Below are 18,336 nucleotides of genomic sequence, written 5' to 3' on the forward strand. Positions count from 1 at the left end.
TTACATCACAAAATTTGTTCCATACAATTCAATTACATATTCTTTTAGGTACAGTAACATGATACATCTACCAGAGACATATAATACAATATATGTCTCTGCATCTACTAATATCCTATAGACTATTGCAATCACCAACTACAGGAGATCCAAGTTTAAAATGTATGTCAATATACATTTGTATCATATACTTAGACTAAATAACATATGATTTTTACTGTATGATAATAGCATTAAATTAAAGTATTTTCCATATTTTTCGAATTAGTGCTTAGCGGGCTGATATGAAAAAGTTATCACATGCTTTGATTGTTATCACATGCCTTTCCATAACGTTATCACATGGCATTCCGGTGATACTCGGCAAATTCTGGAAAATACACCTCAATGCTACATTTTCAGTGAAAAACATTACAAAGTACTGTACAAAACAATTATTTAAATACTGTGTAAAATGATTAAATTAAATTAAAAAAAAAAGTTTTTCTGAAAAATAATTTAGAAAGTTACTTTAAAAAAAGGTGACTTTTCCAAACAATGTTCATTATGTATATTGTTGAATTATTTTTGGTCGATTCATATTTATTAAAATGGTTTTTTTTTTCTCTGTTGACTCATATATGATAGTCTTGATAGATAGATTTCATATTGAATGTATCAAATTTTGATCTGACGTCCGTGAACTTTTTATACTCTTTCAACTTCTTTTCAGGAATTACGTAGAAGCATCAATATACATGTATGAATCTGTTATTTTTCTCTACTGTTGAAGCATATGATAAAAAGATCATAACATGTCATTTTTCATATCGCATGTATTATCAGCCCTTGAGCCATGCGGCTCTTGGGCTGATATTGAACCTAGTGCTTATAATACATGCAATATGAAAAATGCCATGTAATAATCTGAAATTACTGAATCTATCTAGTTTATATTTTCTTTATTCTTTCTACAAAATTAATTTTAAAAGAAAAAAAAAATAGATAATAAATCTAAATTAGTGTATTTTTCCAGTCATGACTTTATAAGAAATAAATTATTGCATAATTTAGGAAATTATTAATAATGTCTGGAATTTTTACGTTTGTACATGTTGCCTCTATTTGTGCTTTTATAAATGTATAGTAACTGTGTAAATTATTTAGGGGACCTTCACTTACACTTTCTCGACAATGTCACCAGCCGAGTTTGTGATCATATGCTCAGCAATAGAAAATCCAAAATAACTGTTTGCAGGTCCTGTGCGTATAAAAGGTATCTTAGTGTCAATATTAAATCCACAAACACATGAAATTGTTAAAATAATTAACAGGCCCTTATTTGATTGACTAGCGGCCATTGTCAACTGTCCCAGGTAGCACCTGTCCCACGTGAAAATGCGAGAAGACCAACGATCCAATTTTTGATATCGGCTCCTCACTAAATGACACTTTTTCTGTTCAACAGTATGTATTTCAATTTTAACCTCCGCTTTAAAAATAAAATGTGAATTTCTCTGTTCATAAAAAAAATCAATTAAACTGATGAATCTTTTCGTGAATCATTATTTCATCGATGAACTATGTAAATAAAAGCGTTGAGAAATAATCATAATATAAATATTCATAATACATTGTCAAATCGTCACTTCCGGAGGCGGAACATTGAAATACATAAACAAACGGGATGGTATAAGAATCTTCTTCTATTTGTAGGAAGAAAATGCTGTCATCTCTTGTGAAGCAGCATCAAATAAGACAACAAATTCGCAAGGAAAGACAAGGTGAACTCTATGTTTTTACATTACGGTATACTGTTTTTACTGCATTTGCTAAGGTTAATCTGAAGGAATAGAGAAATATGGCCGTTTTTACTCCCAAAAATTTATTATGAGTACAGAGAAACTGGTGCATCCAGAAAAGTTTTAAGGCATGGCTGTACCTAGGTATATAAAAGTTGTATGAAGTCTATGTTTCAGAAAATAAATGTCTTACCTGGATTTTGACATGCATTTTTTTCCAGTCTGCAGAAGATAGCAAAATAAACAAACACAGGAGTTTCATTTGATACCGTCCACTCAGTTACAGAGTTTAAATCATCTATTGTGTACAGGTGTCTATTATCCATCTATTGTCAATTTAAATCAATACTACTCACAACATGATAATATGAGTGGAGCTTCTCAAACGTTTACCCAACTTAGTTTATTTATGCACCTTCTGCAGGAATGAAAAAAAAATGAATAACAAAAACCAGAAAAGTTTATAATTATCTGAACCATAAAATGCATTTAAATTTTGATTATCTAGGTCCATCCATGCCTTAAAACTTTTGCAGGTGCACAGGTTTTTGGAACTCGGAGTAAAATTAGTGTAAATACGGCCATTTCAGCCAAAAGGTTGTGATGAACCTTTACACGAGCACTTAGTTAACAATGATTTACATTCTGCTGTTATCAGGTTGTCTTGTCACGGAATAGAAGTTCCTTCATAATATAAGTTCCAAAAGGAAAAAATAATCTGGAATATTATTTCCACAGGTATAGATATTACAGTATATGTTCCTAGCGGAATAAATGGTATAGAATATTTGTTCTGTGACAGGATTGCTTCCCTTAGAAAACTTAGTAGATACTTAGTCAGCCGTAAGAGTTTGAGCTAAGGAATTACTTCTTTAGCTCAGTCAGTTAACATGCAGCCTTGTAACACAGAGGTTCTGGGTTCAAGTCCCGGTGGAGACAAGCAGTTTTGTAATGAAATTCATGCTCTCCGGTTACATTGACGTCCATCAATAAAAACCCACAGTCAGAAAAATTACCTAGCCAGGCTAAAATATGAATATAAAAAAGATGGAGATATCATCATTATAGAGTATAATGACTCTTAGGGTGGGGGAAGTGCGACAGGATTGCTTCCCTTAGAAAACTTAGAAGATACTTTGTCAGCTGTAAGTGGTTGAGCTAAGGAAGTACTTCTTTAGCTCAGTCGGTTAACACGCTGCCATGTAACACAGAGGTCCTGGGTTCAAGTCCCGGTGGAGACAAGCAATTTTGTAATGAAATTCATGCTATCTGGTTACAGTTCCAACAGGAATAGATATTATGACAATGTTTATATAACAAAGTTTCCATTGGAACAAATATACATTGACAGTCTCAGTGTCTGTCCGTTGTTCCCGAAGTTGGTTTCCATTCCCTGTCTTCAGTTTGTCTGAACCAAATATTATGAAAAAAACTCATACACAATATTTATTTTAACCATAAAACACGGATCAAGTTTGAATTTTGGTGGCACCACTTTTACCATTCTAGAGTTGTGCAACTTTAAAAGTGTAAAAATTGTTTATTTTACATTTCCTTTCTCTGACTTAAATTTGCTTAGACAAAATGTGTTGAAACTCATGCACAACACAGGGACTTGGTTAGCAGATCAAAATTTTGTTTATCAATATTCTTAATTTTTTTCTAAGTATTTCCTGTATAATTGTATTACTTTATTCACATAATTGAGTTAACAACACTATTTCTTTGTTTATAAAATATTTGTTTGTTAAGAAACAGTGTTGTTAACGTCAACTACATGAATAAAGTAATACAACTAGACAGGAAATACTTAGAAAAAAATAAAAAAAATTGGTTAACAAAATTTTAATCTGCTAACCCAGTCCCTGTGATGCACAGACAAAACACAGCTAAAGTTGGATTTTTTGTGGTGTCAATTGTACCACTCTAGAGTGGGGAAATTGATGAGTATTTCGTTTCTGTTCTATGACTTACATTATATTTACCACAACCAAATGTGATGACACTAATTTACACAATGTTTATTACCACATAACATAGATCAGGTTTGAATTTTGGTAGGGTCACTTTTATCTTCTTGAGTTGTGTCCCTTAATAATGTAGTACAAAAGCTTTGGTACCATCTGTTTCCTTTAAATTATATCAATTACTGTATAGCAAGTTATTTTCGCGGGGTGTAAAATTTCGTGATTTTCATTGAATAAGGTATGCGAAATATTTTAACGGTTATTATTTTCGCGGATTCAAAACTTTTATCAATACCTTTGTACATTTTGTATGTATGTGCACTTTTAAATTGGCGGAATTTATTTTGACGATATTGTTCTTTCTGCGAAAATGTACATCCTGCGAAAATAGCCTGCTATACAGTACCATATGATAAAAATTAAATTTAACTTAAATTATTAAATGCCTAAAATACACAAGCCAGGGCCGACCTTACAAGGGCTGTATAGCCAGTCAAGGCCGTTTAAAACTTCACCTTGTTGTTGTCCCATGAACACTTCCCCCTTTAATTCTAAATATGATTAGTTTTTGTTCAATATTAATGAAAGATTTAAAGTGAAATAATAATTCTCTTTAAGGCTGGTTCAATTTTGCCAAAATAAGCTCAGACACATGAATTATTCACTTGCAAGTGGATAATTCTAACTGGTGTCTTCCTCCTATTCCCACTTTTTAAAAATACTATTCCTTCTATTCCCACTTGCAAATAACAATAGATGTTTTGATAAATAATTTGTTTTTATAACAATCAGGGTTAATTAGAATTTCACTTAAGATTTACCTGTATTTTTTTTTAAAGCATAACATATTTGGTACACTGTTTAGGTATAATACCTTGTTTATTTGTAATATGTTTCTTTTTTCATCAAATAAATACTTAAAAATAGAGAAAAATTATGATAAATAGAATTGAGTTAGATTTGTTTTTAAACTTTTGAATTTGTATACTTAAAAATAAAGAAAAATTATGATTTATAAATAGATTGGAGTCAGATTTATTTTAAAATTTTTGAATTTGTAACTTTAAAAAATTGTCTGCTTTACTAATAAATCATGATATATATAATATTGTAACCAAGTATAATCTTATATATATATATATATCTTTATTCTCACAAACCAAATTACAGAAAGGTATAGAGATAATTATACATATTTCCATACAATTACATAAATAAATAATGTACGAAAGTAGATAGAGGCATTCACAATTGTTCACCCAGAAAAGTTCAATTTGTTATTGATCTCCTTAATAAGTTTACAAAGTTAGTTCAGTTCTGTACATTTTGAGGAATTCGTTAAGTCACAAAACTTCAATGTGTTTGTTCTATTTCTATTGTAATTTGCAATACATTGTTTTCTACAATTATCGAAAGCTGAACAATTAAAAATGTAATGGTATTCATCACCAATGGCATCTGAATTACACAATACACATTTTCTGTTTTCTCTTTCTATGTTTTGCCATCTTCCAGTTTCTATTGGAGATTTCATGTTCAAAGTTCCAAATTTAAGAAATAAGGATATCTGCCGGTCATCCAAAATAAATATTTCTCAAACTCCAAAGTAACTTTAAATAAACGATAATTTAATGCTTTTGGTGATTCCTGTTGGCTTAAGATGTGAAATAAAAGTATACTTTAAAATATAATTACTTGGACCAATAATCAAAGATATAAGATAATAGGTGAAAACTGTTAACTTTACTTCATTATTTATTTTGTTTAAAAAAAAAAAAATCATACTGATGCAAAAATAACTTATTACCTGTTCTAATAAAAAAAAAACACTGGTCAATTAACAGTTGATTAAAAAATGTTTGTACAGTATAATCCTTTGTTTGCACAAGTTTTCCTTCTATTCCCACATGAAATTTTACCTTTTCTTACCAGATTTATAAAAAGTGGGAATAGAGGGAATGAACCGATCAACCCATCTCCAGCTAAGGGGTCAAATGAGAGTCACATGCATACAAATTCCATGAGTTAGAAGGTTCATTCCCTCTAGCTGGAGATGGGTTGATCTAGGCATGTATTGAGCTACATGTACATGTATCAAAATGAAAAGAATGTGTCATAACATTTAAAATTATAAATAGATTGTTGAGTAATAACCATTAACTTTTTAAGTAACTCCACAGTTTAAATCTTATCTGGAGAAAAAAACTTCATAAGGAAAAATATGTAAATGATTATGCATTATAAGGAAACTCATAATCATATTTAAGTATTCACGGAAAAAACTGAACAATGTAAATTTAAGGAAAGTAAAATAAAATATCTCCCAATTTCAAGTAGGAAATGGGAAAACAAAGTATATGTAACAATTGGTATTAAAAAAAGTCATGAGAAAAAAACAGGGAAGAGCATACAAAACGGATGGAAATACATAGAGGGGAAGGTGAAAGGATGAAATAATGTAGAATATACTAGCTAATGGCTGTTCCAACCAATTTTCTATTTAAAAAAAAAAAATTGCAAGATTACAAGCCTATTTGATACTCAGATCACTAAATCAAAAATACTGAAAATGTCTATGCTTTAAGATTTTAAATCTAAAATATGGGAAACTGATTCTTTTGTCAAAATAGTTTGAATCAAATAAAGAAAAGAAACTTATCTTGGAAGAAAAAGTGGAAACTACTGTAAGTTTTCACCAACATTATATACATTATGTAATGCAGCATCAACTAAAACAATGTGTTTGCAATTTATATACATGTACATGTACATTCATTCAAATCAACATTTATTTTTTTATATCAAAGAAGGTTCTGATAAAGATTGCCATTGTGGACCAATAACTGACTACAATACTATATTCCCAGTGAGTAGACTATGGTCCTCTCATCATTGTGGACCAATAGCTGACTACAATACTATATTCCCAGTGAGTAGACTATGGTCCTCTCATCATTGTGGACCAATAGCTGACTACAATACTATATTCCCAGTCAGTAGACTATGGTCCTCTCATCATTGTAGACCAATAGCTGACTACAATACTATATTCCCAGTCAGTAGACTATGGTCCTCTCATCATTGTGGACCAATAACTGACTACAATACTATATTCCCAGTGAGTAGACTATGGTCCTCTCATCATTGTGGACCAATAACTGACTACAATACTATATTCCCAGTGAGTAGACTATGGTCCTCTCATCATTGTGGACCAATAGCTGACTACAATACTATATTCCCAGTGAGTAGACTATGGTCCTCTCATCATTGTAGACCAATAACTGACTACAATACTATATTCCCAGTGAGTAGACTATGGTCCTCTCATCATTGTGGACCAATAACTGACTACAATACTATATTCCCAGTGAGTAGACTATGGTCCTCTCATCATTGTAGACCAATAATTTACTACAATACTATATTCCCAGTCAGTAGACTATGGTCCTCTCATCATTGTGGACCAATAACTGACTACAATACTATATTCCCAGTGAGTAGACTATGGTCCTCTCATCATTGTGGACCAATAACTGACTACAATACTATATTCCCAGTGAGTAGACTATGGTCCTCTCATCATTGTGGACCAATAACTGACTACAATACTATATTCCCAGTGAGTAGACTATGGTCCTCTCATCATTGTGGACCAATAACTGACTACAATACTATATTCCCAGTGAGTAGACTATGGTCCTCTCATCATTGTGGACCAATAGCTGACTACAATACTATATTCCCAGTGAGTAGACTATGGTCCTCTCATCATTGTGGACCAATAGCTGACTACAATACTATATTCCCAGTGAGTAGACTATGGTCCTCTCATCATTGTGGAGCAATAGCTGACTACAATACTATATTCCCAGTGAGTAGACTATGGTCCTCTCATCATTGTGGACCAATAGCTGACTACAATACTATATTCCCAGTGAGTAGACTATGGTCCTCTCATCATTGTGGAGCAATAGCTGACTACAATACTATATTCCCAGTGAGTAGACTATGGTCCTCTCATCATTGTGGACCAATAACTTGACTACAATACTATATTCCCAGTGAGTAGACTATGGTCCTCTCATCATTGTGGAGCAATAGCTGACTACAATACTATATTCCCAGTGAGTAGACTATGGTCCTCTCATCATTGTGGACCAATAACTGACTACAATACTATATTCCCAGTGAGTAGACTATGGTCCTCTCATCATTGTGGACCAATAACTGACTACAATACTATATTCCCAGTGAGTAGACTATGGTCCTCTCATCATTGTGGACCAATAACTGACTACAATACTATATTCCCAGTGAGTAGACTATAGTCCTCTCATCATTGTGGACCAATAACTGACTACAATACTATATTCCCAGTGAGTAGACTATGGTCCTCTCATCATTGTGGACCAATAGCTGACTACAATACTATATTCCCAGTGAGTAGACTATGGTTCTCTCATCATTGTGGACCAATAACTGACTACAATACTATATTCCCAGTGAGTAGACTATAGTCCTCTCATCATTGTGGACCAATAACTGACTACAATACTATATTCCTAGTGAGTAGACTATGGTCCTCTCACCATTGTGGACCAATAACTGACTACAATACTATATTCCTAGTGAGTAGACTATGGTCCTCTCATCATTGTGGACCAATAACTGACTACAATACTATATTCCTAGTGAGTAGACTATGGTCCTCTCATCATTGTGGACCAATAACTGACTACAATACTATATTCCCAGTGAGTAGACTATGGTCCTCTCATCATTGTGGACCAATAACTGACTACAATACTATATTCCTAGTGAGTAGACTATGGTCCTCTCATCATTGTGGACCAATAACTGACTACAATACTATATTCCCAGTGAGTAGACTATGGTCCTCTCATCATTGTGGACCAATAACTGACTACAATACTATATTCCCAGTGAGTAGACTATGGTCCTCTCATCATTGTGGACCAATAGCTGACTACAATACTATATTCCCAGTGAGTAGACTATGGTCCTCTCATCATTGTGGACCAATAGCTGACTACAATACTATATTCCCAGTGAGTAGACTATGGTCCTCTCATCATTGTGGTTTGCTATTCCTTTCTTCATGATGGAGGGAGAAATGGACAGAAGTTAGAATCTCCTGGAAATCTTTGCGTATTTGATACTGAATTATTCTCAAATTGAAGGCTATCTTAACTGTTACAAAATATAAATTTTTAACACAATATTATTTTTTACATTTCCAGAAAAGAAGAAAAAGGAAGCCATAGTAGCAGCTACAGCTTTAACTCATGCTTTGGTTGATCATTTAAATGGCGGGTAAGTAATTAAAAATGTATCAGTATCAGTGTATCAAAAAGTGAGGGGGGAAATAGTATTTTAAAAGAACAGCCATGATCATGGGATAAAAGTATGGTTGGTACAAATCAATCCAAAGTTCTACATCTTAAAAACTATGTAAACACATAAAAAAATGACTTCTATAAGTCCATCTACATCGTCAATAACTAACAAGTGTCTATTCATTAGTCTGAGTGTAGAAAAGTTGTGAAGAGATTTGATGGAATCTTTAAAAGATCTGTTGTAAACATCAAATTTTCTTAGAGACCCAAAGCATAAGAAAATGCCATAAGACAACCACTGATAAGGTTTCTGATATAGGACAGCCACACACACATGTGGTAGCTAGGGTTAAACTAGATCACTTAACCTTTTCACATTATGACAGTCATGACAGTAGAATAACAAAATTTTTGAAAAAGAAAAAAAATTCTGAGAGTAAAATAGATAATAAAAATCTAGAAACAAGCAAAACAATTATCAAAGAATGCTCAGTCAAGAGCTCAAAATATAAACGTGTGTGCAATATACTGATGTTTTATATTGAAATATTTATTTTAACCATTATAAGTGCCCTGGTTTACCTCTCTCCATAATAACATTTTTGCCACATTTTTCTCATTAAGGTGGCTCGTGGGTCTAGATCAAAATTTTATTTTAATATAGGATTTCGCTATATTTTTCTGCAAATGAACTTTATCTTAAACTTAATAGAAAAATAAAATAAAAAGATGGGGTCACCTTTCATTTACACTCACAATCTGCCTTCGAAAGAAGCATACATTTTTGTAAAGTTACTTTTTTTCTGTTGAACTAATAGGAGAAAAAAAGGTAATATCAAAATAAAAAAAGAACTAAATTACAGAAATCGCTAAAATTTTACAAAAGTTTAGTTTAAGTACAGCTTATTTGAAAATGATAATAAAAAATATAGGTCACCGATGAGTATTCAATTTTAATGCCAAAAAATGGCATTTTTGCACCAAAGGGAGATAATTTGGAGCTTTTTCAATGATACATACATTTTAAAAGTCATCTGGGGACAACACAAATTGGGGTTTTTTTAATGATTTTGTACCATATGATAAAGTAACATCTAATTAAGGTAATAAATAAAATTTGTAAGAAAAAATAACTATTTAATTTGTTTCTGAAATTTTTATACCCTCGAGTCTCTTTATTAAAAAGTACAAAATGCAGCTTCTTGACATATGACACAAAGTTACATCTAAGTAAGATATTCCATGTTGCAGATTTTCAGTTCTTTTGATAATCTTTTCTTTTTACCAAAAAACTTACATCTTTGAAATGTCACACAAGTTGACTGATTCACATATTTTATACTACAAATGGAATCAACAACACATAGTGGGGAGTATATCTATCAAGCAACAGCTTATACCTTTGTTCAAGTATGTCATTTCTTATTATAATCAGTGTGTGATTTAAATATATATAAGGTTATACTGATGATTTTGCCATTGATTACATGTCCATATTTTGTAGTGTTGCCCAGGCATACATTAATCAGAAGAAGCTAGACACAGAAACAAAGATCTTACAAGCTAATGCTGCACAGTTCTCTAAACAAACATTACAATGGTTAAAACTTGTGGAAGATTTCAATACAGCTCAGAAGGTTAGTACAAACAAAGATCTTACAAGCTAATGCTGCACAGTTCTCTAAACAAACATTACAATGGTTAAAACTTGTGGAAGATTTCAATACAGCTCAGAAGGTTAGTACAAACAAAGATCTTACAAGCTAATGCTGCACAGTTCTCTAAACAAACATTACAATGGTTAAAACTAGTGGAAGATTTCAATACAGCTCAGAAGGTTAGTACAAACAAAGATCTTACAAGCTAATGCTGCACAGTTCTCTAAACAAACATTACAATGGTTAAAACTTGTGGAAGATTTCAATACAGCTCAGAAGGTTAGTACAAACAAAGATCTTACAAGCTAATGCTGCACAGTTCTCTAAACAAACATTACAATGGTTAAAACTTGTGGAAGATTTCAATACAGCTCAGAAGGTTAGTACAAACAAAGATCTTACAAGCTAATGCTGCACAGTTCTCTAAACAAACATTACAATGGTTAAAACTAGTGGAAGATTTCAATACAGCTCAGAAGGTTAGTACAAACAAAGATCTTACAAGCTAATGCTGCACAGTTCTCTAAACAAACATTACAATGGTTAAAACTTGTGGAAGATTTCAATACAGCTCAGAAGGTTAGTACAAACAAAGATCTTACAAGCTAATGCTGCACAGTTCTCTAAACAAACATTACAATGGTTAAAACTTGTGGAAGATTTCAATACAGCTTAGAAGGTTAGTACAAACAAAGATCTTACAGGCCAATGCTGCACAGTTCTCTAAACAAACATTACAATGGTTAAAACTAGTGGAAGATTTCAATACAGCTCAGAAGGTTAGTACAAACAAAGATCTTACAAGCCAATGCTGCACAGTTCTCTAAACAAACATTACAATGGTTAAAACTTGTGGAAGATTTCAATACAGCTCAGAAGGTTAGTACATACAAAAAATACAAGAATTTCCATTGGGGGAAATATTATTCATTAAAGATCTTACATTGCACACTTTCTTGCACTGTTTACACAAACTGTATTGTATTTTAAGCTCAGACAGAATCAATTGGTGATATGATGGTCGCATATTAAGTTTTCTGGTGACACGTCAGTGGAGCCAATAAATGGATATTTGCAACCATCTAATTACCAAATGATGTTGCAGAACATAAATACAATATTCTAATATCCATTCTAATGAAATTGACAGAAAACAACATCAATTTATTATCTGCCTCTGCTACAGTGTTGGTGGAAACTGTCAAATGCAATTCATGCCTGTGAGTAAATAAATAGATAGTAGCATGTTTCCTTTTTAGAACTCATCACAACCAAAACACAACTGAAAAAAACAACACTTGAAAAAATATTTCAGTTTAAATGAAAAGATATGTTAAGTAAGAGTATAGATCGTTGAATTTTTCAAATGAATTCTAGTCTTAAGATGTATTTTAACTTAAAGAAGTTTAACATTATGATCTCAACAAGATACAGAGTATATATGATGAAGTCATTAACAAAATAAAACTAGAAAAAAAAACACAAGTTTTTAATATTGAATTATCTCCATTTTTCCATGAGAAACAATAAGTAAAATGCATGGGAAAAATAAGTAAACCAACATTTAATGTCCATTTCAGCCTGATATCAGCCAGGAAAATGTTTGACCATTTTTTAATCCATGTTGATGAATAGTTCAATCTGACATCTTCAAAGTTTACAATAATATATATCAAGAACTAAAAGTGATCAATTTGTTTTTACAGGAATTAGGTGATGTTGAAAATTGGGCAAAGAGTATTGAGGCAGATATGAGAACGTTATCTAGTGCATTGGAATATGTTTATCGTAAAAGTAAGCAACCTCAGTAACATATATGTAATTTTATTACAATCCAAATATCTACTGAGGCTGTAACCTCAGTCTAATATAATGACGTGCTTGGACTTTCTTTATATCATTTGATAAATAACATAGATTGTTGTTTCTCTAATTTTTGTGCTATTTTCACATTTCCTGAATGGTGTGAGAAAAATATGTCTCCTCACTAGTGAAAAATCTGTTCTAGGCAAATAATTGGTTGAAATTTAATTGCAATCTAATTAAAATTAAATATCTCACTCGCAGCGACCAAGCATAAAAAATGAGCGAGTGAGAGATTTAATTTTAATTAGGTTAATTTAATTGTGACGTTTAATTTTCTTGTTTTCTTCTGAATTTTGCTTAATGTGACGTCATGAAAAAAGGCGACCATGTCTGATGACGTCACATCAAAAGTACACAATTTTCCTCAAATCTTTGAAAAGGAAGGATAAAAATCATAAGAGAAACAGATTCCCCCACTGCAACTCGTGTATTACGATATTTCTCGACTCTCAACAGTTAAATTTTAATTATTTAAAAAGCTCAGCAAGCCTCACCCTTTAAATATTAAAATTTAACTGTCTCAAGTGGAGAAATATCGTAATACACTTGTTGCAGTTGTGGAATCTATATTTCTTTGCTAGATGTAGTTTGTGGATTAATTTCCCATGAGCTGTTTTCATGGACGTTGCATGTTAAGCAATGAAAATCTGCTTAAATTCTGATGCTTTATATTTTGCATAGATAACTTTTCTGTATGCCTTCCAGTCATAGGTACAATACATAACTGTGGTTAAGTTAGTTCATTTTTGTATAGTTCTTACAAGTTTCAAATTCAATTGCGAAGTAGCATGTGTTTATAATTTGTTTCTCCTCTTCATTCAGTGCCTTAGAGTAATTGTCTTTTCTGGATGATAATTGCTAAATATTTATGCATATTCTTTTATTTGGGATGTCTGAAAGAAGACTGATTTTAACTTTGAGCATCATTTGCCAATGGGATTTGGTCTTGCTTAAAAAAGATAATAATAATTTTTCTGACAAGTAGATGATTTTTTCTGTTGAAACATTCTGGAATGGCTTTTTTGAAACTCAAGCAATTTATTAGTCATATGAAACGAGTGACTCGTGAAAAATAATGTTTATCTAATTCTTGAACCAATGGATGTATATATTATAAACTTAGTCTTCTGTTTACGATTTATCATTTTTTTACGCATCCATATTGTATTTAATCATAAAAAAATATTCTCTTGGTCTGCTATGATGTGAAAATATGGCAGCTAATTAATTGTGTTTTCAAGCAGTAGTACTGTTTGTCCCCTTAGTAAACAATCAACAAAGAAGCATTGATATTGGGCATGTGTATATCATGTACAATATAAGATAATAGTTTATTTCAATGACAGATTCATTTTTTTGCGATCACTGGATTTTTTTGAGAAAGGTCATGCTAAGTTCACTGCATACAGAAAACATATCGTGAATTGTTTACTGGAAGCAACCATTAAAAAAGTAAATTTCTTCTTAATTTGGACAAATTTTAGAATTTTCTTGAGAAAAAAGTACATGTACAGAAGTTTTATAATAACTAGCCATTTAGTTTTAAAAACATATGCATCATTTTTTTTTTAATTTAAAGTTTCATATGACTTTAAGAGACAATAATTTGAAATAAAAAAATAAAATTTCACTAATATTGTTGGGGAGTTGTGCCCCTTAATTCTATTCTCATCTAGTATAAAGAACTGCCACTTCCGAGTGTCTTGGTGGGCTTTACAGAATAATGAGCCCTACAAATAAAGAATAGACAAAACATGGCATAACAGTTATTTATAAGTATACATATCTGACCCTATAACGTTTCAATATAAAAAAAACCAATGCTCTATCCATTTGTTTTTGTGATTATTACTTTAATTTGGTTTCATGTTCTTATTTTGTAATTTTATCCTATCATAATTTTAACATTCTGTATGTATTCTCTTTTGCTAATTGGAAGCTGCATGTATTTTACTATTAGATGTAGATGTTGAATAAAATAAAACTAATAAATCAATGTAGATATATTTTGTGACATAATATTATGTATGTATCATGTTTTCAACCCCCCAAAAAATAATAGAGGATGGAAACAAGGAATATTTCAAGGAGACAACAACCTGACCATAGAGAAAAAAAATAGCCCACACCTAGCAATGGGTCTTCAATGCAGTAAGAAAATCACCTAGAGGGGGATTTAGCTAGCCCTTTAATAGTAAAATATACTAGTTCAACAAAATGGATCCCTCACAAAACTTTGAAAGAGTGTTCTGACTAAAGCTTTGTGATTTTTATATGACCTTAAAAATTAAAAAAAATTTGGTCGTATATTGGTATCACGTCGTCAGCGTCATCAGAAGACTGATGATTTCCGGATAATAACTGTAGAATAAGAAAATAGAAATCAATAAAATTTTAACACAAGGTTTATAACCACTAAAGGAAGGTTGGAATTGATTTTGGGAGTGTTGGTCCCAACAGTTTAAGAATTAGGGGCCAAAAGGGTCCAAAATTAAACTTTGTTTGTTTTCATCAAAGATTGAACTATTGGGGTTCTTTGATATGCCAAATCTAACTCTGTATTTAGATTCTTAATTCTTGGTCCTGTTTTCAAATTGGTCTACATTAAGGTCAAAAGGTTCCAACTTAGTTTGATTAAACAAAAATTGATTTCTTGGGGTTCTTTGATATGCTGAATCTAAACATGAACTTAGATTTTTGATTATGGGCCCAGTTTTCAAGTTGGTCCAAATCAGGGTACAAAATTAAACTTTGTTTGACTGCAACAAAAATTGAATATATGAGGTTCATTGATATGCTGAATCTAACCATTATTTAGATTTTTGATATTTGGGTCCCTTTATCAAATTGGTCCACATTGAGTTCTAAAGGATCTAAAATTGAACTTTATTTGATTTCATCAAAAATTAAATTCTTGGGGTTCTTTGATATGCTGAATCCAACCATGTATTTAGATTTTGGATATTGGACCATAATAGGTAAATGTTCAATTTTTTTTTTTTAAGTTCTTAGACCCCATTCATTCTGTGTAAGAAACCTATTTTGTGTCAACTATTTAATCTCAATCCAAATTCAGAGCTGTATCAAGCTTGAATTTTGTGTCCATACCTGCCCCAACTGGTCAGGGTTTGACCTCTGCAGTCGTATCAAGCTGTGCCCTGCAGAGCATCTGGTCTATATAATGAAATGTATTTCATATTTGTTTTGAGTCGTTTGTAAGATTTTTCTTATGAAGTTCTTACCAGGCAAGAATATTTATTTTGATAAACCTTTTACAAGTCGGGAGATATGTCATCTAGCACATTGAATGAAATTCTTAGATGTATCACATTAGCATAAAACACTACTAAATGTGGAATCATATCAATAAGAAGATGTGGTATGATTGCCAATGAGACATGAATTAAATAGAAAAACCTTGAAATATTTTGTAATGTCTTATTTCAGGAGTTGATCTGTACATGTTTAACAATCATGTAATTAATGCATGTATATTATAGTGACAATTTTATTCAGACATAAAGTATTTTAAAAATGCCAATTATACTCCTGCTTTGAAGAAGGAAGTTTTATCGTTTAACTTCTGTCAGCAATCCCATGAAATTTTTATCAGAAAATACAAATCAGAACTCCCTAAAAACAAAGTACTAAGCTGTTATATGGAGGTCAGTTTTTATTGGTGGAGGAAGCCAGATTCCCCAGAAACAACCACATACATTGGGTAGCAAAAAAAACAATCCTAGTCAATTAAGATTTGAGTCAAACGTTCCTGGGACTTTGGACTCACAACCTCAGTGATGACAGGCTAGTGATACAGTATATGAACTACTTAAACAACTTGGCCACCAGTAGCTCACAGCTTTCAAAACAATCTTAATTGTTTTATTTATATTATTGACCATTTGTGAAAGTCTTTTAAAGAAAAAAATACACAAGAGTTCATTTATAGGTTCAAAACAGATGGCAACAATATTTTCAAAGTTTTGATATTTCAAATAACAGTTTCAAGGTCGTAAGAATTATTGACAAATTTACTGAATATGTCTCTACCTTGTTTTAACAAAACACTGATAACTACAAGTAAAAGGATAAGAACAGCACCAAGACAAGGAAAATCAATATTTGCTATAAACCTAGAAAAACAAAGACAAACACAGGTTCTAATATGACGTGCTTCATTCGCTTTATGAATAAAGCCATGCTCTAAATCCAATAAAATTTCTTTACACATGCGTATATTGACTACTGAAGAATAATAAATTTTATCAAATTGGCATGCATTTAATATATTTGATTAACTTAAACACTTCCAACCTCTTAAATGATGTACATGTTGTTACTAATTCATTGATTATGACTGTAACGTGTTACAATTCTAAATTGATATATTTGACCTAGATACGGCAACCGTTCATGCTGGCTGTTCACAGTTTGTTTGCATATTAGGGAGCTACCATTTGATTTTTATGGGGGGGGCTAGGATGAAAAATTTTGTCCTGCATTTTTTTTTAGTTGTAATCTCTGTCCTGCATTTTTATTTTTCACTCTATTCGGTCCTGCCTTTTTTTTTATTAGTTTATCCTGACTTTTTTTACCTAAATTGTCATCCTGCCTTTTTTTTATTGCAAAGTGTCTCATCCTGCCTTTTTTTTTTACTCAAAACTCCCGTCCTGCCTATTTTTTTCAAATTTCATCCTAGCCCCCCATAAAAATCAAATGGTAGCTCCCTTAACAAACAAAAAAGGGAGGTTCATGGAAGAGCCTACACAAACGGTCTACGCTTATACACATGGTACATAGAAATTACCTTAATTGTCCTAATCACAATCTAAATGATTGATTACTCACTATCGCTGAGGCAAAAATAATCACTCACGTATAAAATGCCTACCCATGTTAAAAATACAATAAAGTATAGCTTGCATCAATTATTTCTTAAATAGAAGCAGATAAATAGAAATACATAGCACAACAACAGGCTAGACCTTAAACTAAAGATCATCATTATTTTACTTTTCAGGTGACTGATATAAACCAAGGCCAGCTTAAGTAAGCCTTGTTACCTTGAAAGAGTGGGCACTGTATATTGGTTATATTGATGTTAAACTTTTTAATGGACTTTTAACCAAATATTGACATGCTGCTCTGTTGTTCCATAACCAGTCTTTTTTTTCTTCAATTAAATATATATTATTAAAAAATATGTTAATTTATTATTGATTACAGTTCTTAAAACATATATATTATAGACTCACATTACAAAGTAAATGTATTGTATATACTTTATGTTTTAAAGATGAGATAAGATGTGGTATTTATTGTTTACCAATGAGACAACTCTCCACCAGAGACCAAATGATGTAGAAGTTAACATCTATAGTAGTACAATTTAGTCTTCGATATGAGCAAAAACACATGCCATATAGTGAGCAATGAAAGGTTTCAAAAGGACAAAAGTAAAAACAATTCAAATGAGGAAACAAACAGCCTGATTAAGTACATAACTATTAAGGAAAAACAAATATGATACATGCATACCTGAACAAAGAAATTACAGGCTCCTGATTGGGTCAGGCACATAATGAATGTGGCAGAGTTAAACATGTTTGCTGATACCAAAACTATCCCCTAGCCTTGGACTGGTGAAACAGTACATAATGAAAACAAACTGAAAATCAGTTGAAAAGGGCTTATAACTCATCAG

General features: G+C 31.7%; 3 protein-coding genes across 7 annotated transcripts in view; 2 read left to right on the top strand and 1 right to left on the bottom strand.

Annotated features, from left to right (window-relative positions):
- The window catches only part of LOC139513495 (integrin alpha-PS1-like), a 63,781-nt gene extending 62,424 nt beyond the window's left edge, over positions 1–1,357 (bottom strand). For both annotated transcript variants that reach the window (XM_071302063.1, XM_071302062.1), the window contains exon 1: positions 1,162–1,357. In XM_071302063.1, the coding sequence (XP_071158164.1) occupies positions 1,162–1,340 (179 nt within the window). In that variant the 5' untranslated portion in view covers positions 1,341–1,357. The remainder of the gene's footprint in view (positions 1–1,161) is intronic.
- LOC139513500 (biogenesis of lysosome-related organelles complex 1 subunit 1-like) lies at positions 1,342–11,045 on the top strand. 4 transcript variants are annotated; one of them, XM_071302083.1, is made up of 4 exons: positions 1,342–1,446; positions 1,696–1,763; positions 9,013–9,085; positions 10,613–11,045. In XM_071302083.1, the coding sequence occupies exons 2-4, from the start codon at positions 1,703–1,705 to the stop codon at positions 10,773–10,775; spliced, it is 297 nt and encodes a 98-aa protein (XP_071158184.1). In that variant the 5' UTR covers positions 1,342–1,446; positions 1,696–1,702; the 3' UTR covers positions 10,776–11,045. The 4 variants fall into 4 exon arrangements, with proteins under 4 accessions (XP_071158184.1, XP_071158185.1, XP_071158183.1 ...); XM_071302084.1 differs by lacking the exon at positions 1,696–1,763 and having other exon boundaries at positions 1,349–1,446; XM_071302082.1 differs by lacking the exon at positions 1,342–1,446 and having other exon boundaries at positions 1,606–1,763.
- Positions 10,806–13,500, top strand: LOC139510385 (biogenesis of lysosome-related organelles complex 1 subunit 1-like). The gene is made up of 5 exons (XM_071296967.1): positions 10,806–10,845; positions 11,072–11,145; positions 11,426–11,545; positions 12,473–12,560; positions 13,314–13,500. The coding sequence occupies exons 1-5, from the start codon at positions 10,806–10,808 to the stop codon at positions 13,364–13,366; spliced, it is 375 nt and encodes a 124-aa protein (XP_071153068.1). The 3' UTR covers positions 13,367–13,500.
- Positions 13,501–18,336: the final 4,836 nt, after the last annotated feature.

The sequence above is a fragment of the Mytilus edulis genome, chromosome 2 (genome assembly GCF_963676685.1).
Source record: "Mytilus edulis chromosome 2, xbMytEdul2.2, whole genome shotgun sequence".
Lineage (NCBI taxonomy): Eukaryota > Metazoa > Mollusca > Bivalvia > Mytilida > Mytilidae > Mytilus > Mytilus edulis.